The sequence below is a fragment of the Chenopodium quinoa genome, unplaced genomic scaffold (assembly GCF_001683475.1).
Source record: "Chenopodium quinoa cultivar QQ74 unplaced genomic scaffold, ASM168347v1, whole genome shotgun sequence".
Lineage (NCBI taxonomy): Eukaryota > Viridiplantae > Streptophyta > Magnoliopsida > Caryophyllales > Amaranthaceae > Chenopodium > Chenopodium quinoa.
This window is the reverse complement of record NW_018743544.1, coordinates 52500-58804: the sequence shown is the minus strand read 5'-3', so window position 1 is coordinate 58804 and position 6305 is coordinate 52500. Positions and strand designations below refer to the sequence as shown.

Below are 6305 nucleotides of genomic sequence, written 5' to 3'. Positions count from 1 at the left end.
TGGGTGCATAGGTTGGGAAGCTGCAGCCTCTTTCCTTGGCCTACCCCTTGCTCTCTTTGCTGGAGGCTCATCTGGGGTTTGTGGGGCTTGTGGAAGAGTAGTTCCTCTGTTGGGGCACCTTCTCTTATTATGGCCCTTTTGTTGACACACAGAGCACGTCATTTCCATGCCATGTTTGGTCAACTTTCCTGGCTTTTTAGGGTCCTCAAATGGATCCTTTCTTCTATTCTTCCTTGGCCTTCCTGGTCCTACTTTGATGGGGGGGTGGATCCATACTCAACTTGGATTGAGGCCAATGCCTTTCACCTTCAATTGGAGGGATTGAATTCCCATATGCTTTCAAGTACATCTCCTTCTTATAACACTCATCAACATAATCTTCTGCCTTCTTATGACAGAAAAAAATTGCAGCCACTGCATGGCAACATGGGATCCCACACATGTCCCATTTTCTGCATGTGCAAGTTCTTTTTTCCAGGTCCACAGACATAGTGTCCAAGATATGGCTCACTTGAAACACACTCTGTGAAGAAGGAATGACCTCACAATTAGCAGCTTCCTCTTTCTCTGATTCTAGCTTCTTTTGAATCCTTGGACATAAAACACTCTTCCATTTTTCCATTTCCTGCCTCTTAATCACCAACCTCCTCATTAAAGCTGCCCTTATATCCTCCAACATATAAATCAAATGTTTTGCCCTAGCATTAATGATATACCCATTAAATGTCTCAGCCATGTTAGATGTGATGGCATCTGCCTTCACATCAGTTTTCAAAAATGCCCTGCAGAAGACATTTGGGTTGTAACTTTTGAAGCCTGCAGCAGCTGCAGCATTAGTTGTCTCCAACTTATTAAGTGCATCTCTATAGTCAGCTTCACTATATGACTTTGCACAGCTCCAAAACATCAATTTCATTTCATCACCTCTGAAATTCTTGTGCCAATTTGAAAAAATATGTCTTGCACAATGTCTGTGCTCAGCTTGAGGGAGTGTCACACTAACCCCTCTTGGAATGGCCTAGTAAAGCAATATGTATTAATGAATTAAGCAAAAAAAAACCAACATAACCAAATATATGTATTAATGAATTCAGGAAAAAAAAACCAAAAACAATTGAAGTTTATACCTGATGCTCATCTGACACAATCACAGTTCCAGAACCATCACCAAGCTGAAGGCTTTTGCTGAGGTTATTCAAAAACCACTCCCAGGAAGTATAATTTTCACCCTCCACCACTGCCCAAGCAATTGGGTACATCTGATCATTCCCATCTCTGCCTACAGCAGACATCAACTTTCCCCCTATGAATGTCTTCAAAAAGCAAGCATCAACACATATAATTCTTTTGCAAGCCTCCATCCAACCTTTTTGCAATCCCTCAAAACAGACATACAACCTCTGAAAAATCTGTGGTGGCTTATTCTTGTCCATGTATGTGACTAAGTCCAACTGTGTGTTTGGACTGGACCTTTTCAAGGCTTCAAGATACCTGCCAACCTTCCCATAATGCTCTCTCATGGAGCCATGAAGCTTTTTGTGAGCATGCCACTTTACCTTGTAAGTAAACTCTTTCCTAATGATAACCCTGTAAGCTCTCTTGACTGTTTCAATGATCTCTTTAGCTGGCCAATGAGGCCTAGCCTTAAACACATCAAGTAGTTGTTCTGCCAACCATGACCCTTTCAGCTGCTTGTTTTTCTCCATAGTTCTGATGCAACTATGGTCTGACACTACTGTTTTAACTATAAAGGAACCTCTCCAGGAGTCCCAAGAGGCATATAACCTAAAAGGACACCCTTCACTGCACCTCACACCAATTCTTTGTTGCCTACTTTTATTTGCTGACACAATAGTTAGATTTCTACCTTGAAAAATTACAAACTTAGCAACAGCTTGCTTGAAGTCCTCCCTAGTTGCAAATCTATGCCCAACTTCCACTGAAACTGAGTAAAGTCAGTCTTAGGCCCTACAAGCAGACCTCTCCTGCTCTTTCTTTCCCCAATTGTCTCCTCTTCATCACTTCCCCTAGGTGTGTGAATTTCTTCATCAGATTCTTCATATTCAGAGTTGTAACCAGCCTGTTTTCCACCCTCTCCAGCTTGTTTACTACTCTCCCCAACCTGTATACTACTCTCACCCCCTTTGTTCCCTTCCTGTTGTGCAGCTAAATTACCCTTAGCAGCTTGAACTTGTAGTGATTGTGCCAATTCTACTACACTACAATTGAAACCTTTCACTCTTTCCCTTGCTCCCTTTGCTCATCATCACTACTATCAGCATCAAAATCCTTTGGCTCCTTCAACTCTTCAATGTCACTAACATCATCATCTTCCCCATCTAACTCAAAGTTAGCTTGTTAAATCTCATAATCACCTAGCCAATCCTCTTCCTCATACTCATTTTTGAGATTAACCTCATCCTCTTTTTGAAACAAATACTCATCTGCATCAGACTCACCCTCCAAATCATCTTCTAACACATAATCTCTATAATCATCATCTTCATCACTTCCTAAACCATACAATAACTCATCTATGGCAATGGGGCTATTAGGTCTGTCTTCCTCCCAATCATAGTCCCCTGGCACTTCACATCTAATGAATTCAGAATGAAGCTCTAATGTGTTTTTTGTTTGAGTTGGGGTTGCTGTTGTTTGACTAGGGTTTTCTGGTAATGAAATGGAGGTACTAGATCTAGGAAATGGTTGAAGTTGTTTGTTTGTTGTTAGAGTGGGGATCGCTTCTACTGCTTTGCCTTTAGACTTTTCCAACACATGCAGCTTCTCTGAAACTGCACTAGATGCCTGACTCAAAATGCCAGCTCTCTTAGGTATTAATTTTTTGGGCCTATTGGGCTCATGTTCTGTGGCAACAATGGCTGAAGTGGGCTGGGTTGCGGTATTGGATCCATTCTGGGATTGTTTAACAAATTCAGGCTGAACATCATCAACAACTACATACAAGTCTACTGTTCTGTTCTCCACCATTACCCTACCCAATTCTCTGAATTCATCATCAGTAAATGCAGACTTTAACCCACCCCTTAAGTCAAGTGCAGGATTTAAGTAATAAAGTTTGAAATTTCCAAAATAATTACCACATTTAGCAACTAATTCCTTCATATAAAACCAACACAACTCATCAACATCAACATCAAAAGTGCTTAACTTCCCTCCCAAATAAACCCAGTAACCATTACTGTCAAATTTAAACTTCCCACCATGATATATTTTCAAACATGCAAGACCCATTACAATACGCAAACAGTCTCAATAACTACTTAAATTACTCTTCACTATGTTAATCGAAGCTATCTTCGTTTAATTGCTTTAATTCGCAAATTTAAGAAAGCTAGGGTTTGTCGAAAATTTACCTCTAATTAGCCCACCTTGAATTGCTGTGCTAAGGACCTTAATTTCCTTCAATCAATGAACAATTGCAGTCCTTTCGATGAAGATAAGTTTCTGAAAGTTAATTTTTTTTTTTTAAATTGTTACTTTGTTTCATAAAAATGGCGAAACTTGTGTTTTTTTGGGGGAAAACCGTTGGAGAAGAAAGACTTTAGGGAGGGAAATAGAATAGGTTCATCGGTTTAAGGGGTAACCTGTAAAAAGGATCGTTAATGGAAGATAGGGGGAATAAGTGGGATTGTTTCTGGATTTTAGAAAGGTGGGATTGTTTCCGGATTTTAGAAAGGTGGGATTGTTTGTGGAAGACCACCTAAAGGTGGGATTATTAGTTTACAATTTTCCATTAAATAATTGAAAGAGAGATTTGGGACCAAACCCTCAGAAATATCAAACCTTTCACGCCTAGGGCGAAGGCAACTTCGAATTATGCTAGGTGTTTCTAGGTCTTGTGAATGCGGAATTTTGTGTAAAGGGTGGTTTAGAAAAGAGAGAGAAAGAAAGCTTTAGCTTCGAGAGAGTAGAGAATAGGGATGATTAGAGGTTGTTGATTGTAGATTAGAGATGGAATTGATGATTGAAAACGGAGTTTTTAGGAGGCTATTTATAGAGAAAATAAGCCGAAAAGATAGAAAATTGAACCAGAGTTCTGACGTGAAAAACTGAAGTTAGCGCTAGACGCTAACGCTAGCGCTAGGCGCTAAGCTTAGCGCCAGGCGTTAATGCTAGCGTTAGGCGCTAATCAGTTTTTTGACGCGTTTTCTAATTAAAATTTTCCTAAAAAACACTCTTTTATTCTAATTAAAATTCAAAAAGTCAACAAAAGTCAATTTATCAATGCTAATTGAATTAGGAATGAAAAGAACCTTCTAGAAGAATATAGAAGACTAAAACCATTCCTAATTGAATTAGGAATGATAAATCCATATTAGGCTCTCCTCTACATCATTGGGCCGAATATAAGGCTCAAACCAGACCCAGTTTAGTAATTTGGCCATAATTTCCTCAATATTCATCGGAATTGGGCTAATAATGTATCGTTGGAAAGATCTTTTCAAGCCCCATCCAACTACATTATTAATGGACCCATATCATGGACCAACCTAACTGGATTGACTGTTTACTTAAAATAGGTTTTCAAAAACAGAGAGAAGAGAAAAGAAACTAAAACTATCTGCAACACTAGAATTTCAACTTTTTCACTTCATTCGATTATGATTCGACGTGAAAGGTACTCATCACCGGGTTTGGTTTTGGGGAGACACAAATGGGTGTCTACACTGATGGTTCGGCGCGCCTGTCGACTCGTGAGCTAACGCATACAATAATTTCTACATTTTAGTTTCGAGAGGTAGATCTCGCATAGCTTGGGCTGAAGTGAAATTTTACGCAACACCTACGCCGTATAATTTTGTGTCGTACGATACGCCATTTGCATTTTTACGCTGCATGAAAATACCTTCCTTTTTGTTTCGGACGTGAAAAAAGAAGAAAACCCGGACATTTATAACGTCAGTACAGTAAAATGACAAACCTGTCTATGTGTGCTTTGACGTAAAGCACCACCACGGAACGTCTTAAGGAACTCTTACGAAAAACGTTCAAAACTTATGCTAGGGGAAGGCACAAAGCACGGTGTGCATGCAAGATGATGAAAAAACCTAACAAAGAAGAAAACAAACTACAAAATGCAAAGCAATTTAAAAAGATTTTGATAATTTACGCGCCATTAGGTCTAATAACGAGCAAAAACTGTTGAAAAATGATCAAACAGATCAAAATCAAGATTTCCGATCATTTTAGTGACCTATCCGCGTGCAACTTAGTGGGTCGTGCTTGCCAGGCGCGCGCATCGTTATGAGTTGCGCTGGTATGTCACACGTAACTGATTGAGTTGCACGCAGCATTTCATTCAGCAAAAAGAAATCGCTGAACGTGATTTTCATTTTGCATTCTCTCGTCTCCCCTTTTCGCCATTTTCGAACCTTTCTATCTCTAGAAAGCTTGTTTTCTTGCGATTTTGAAGCTAAGGGAAGTAGATCTCGCTCTTAATTCATATTTGCCATAATTCGTTCATTCTAGGCTGAATTTGGGCGATTTTCAAACCGTTAAACCCCAAATTTTGAATTTGGGTGTTTTTTATTTGACTTGTTTTCATGAATTTGTTTGTTTGTCGCTGTGACATGTTTAAGCAATATAATGCAACAAATTTCATGTGAAGTGATAAAGTATTGATCCTATATGAGCATGTTAAGCATATATGTGGTTTTTTTGTTCTAATTTTGACTTTGTGCTTGAACTTTATTTCTCTTTTGTTTTGCTTATATATACTAGTTATTTTTAATGTAAATTGAAGTGTTTAGAACAACAATTATGTATTAAAATTAAAAATGAAATTTTGAACTTTTATAATAGCATGGATTTTTTCTTGCGACTCATGTTTATTTTTTTCATGCATAAGTTTCAAATTTGGTTTTATCAATGATAAAAATAACCGACGGTTATTATTATTCATTTATAAAACTGTGATCTCAAGATTTGCACAAAACTAGTTAGTTTTGGGAATTCTTGAAGACATCATCGAACTAGAGTAGTTTGGCTATACTTCGGGCTTTTGAGTCCCCATTTTATGTTATCGAATATTGTAGCCCCCAATGTTGGGTGACTTTGATGACTTGTCTATTTTTAATAATTAGACCCTTTCATGTTGCTTGAAATGGGTCTAGAAATCCTGTGTTTCGTCTTATAATGATAACAACTAGGATCTTGGAAACGATTAAACTAGTTTGTTAAAATCGTTTTTTTCACCATTCATAGTTTTAACAAAGATATTTGCTAAGTCTGGTAATATTGGTCATTCATTAGAACAAGTAAGAGGAAAAATGAATGTTCAAATT

At 38.2% G+C, this 6305-nt stretch overlaps 1 protein-coding gene across 1 annotated transcript; it reads right to left on the bottom strand.

Annotated features, from left to right (window-relative positions):
- Positions 1-223: 223 nt before the first annotated feature.
- On the bottom strand, positions 224-1706 carry LOC110740206. The gene is made up of 2 exons (XM_021920686.1): positions 1128-1706; positions 224-1018 (listed from the first exon to the last, which is right to left on the bottom strand). Exons 1-2 carry the CDS (start codon positions 1704-1706, stop codon positions 224-226), a joined length of 1374 nt encoding a protein of 457 aa, XP_021776378.1.
- Positions 1707-6305: the final 4599 nt, after the last annotated feature.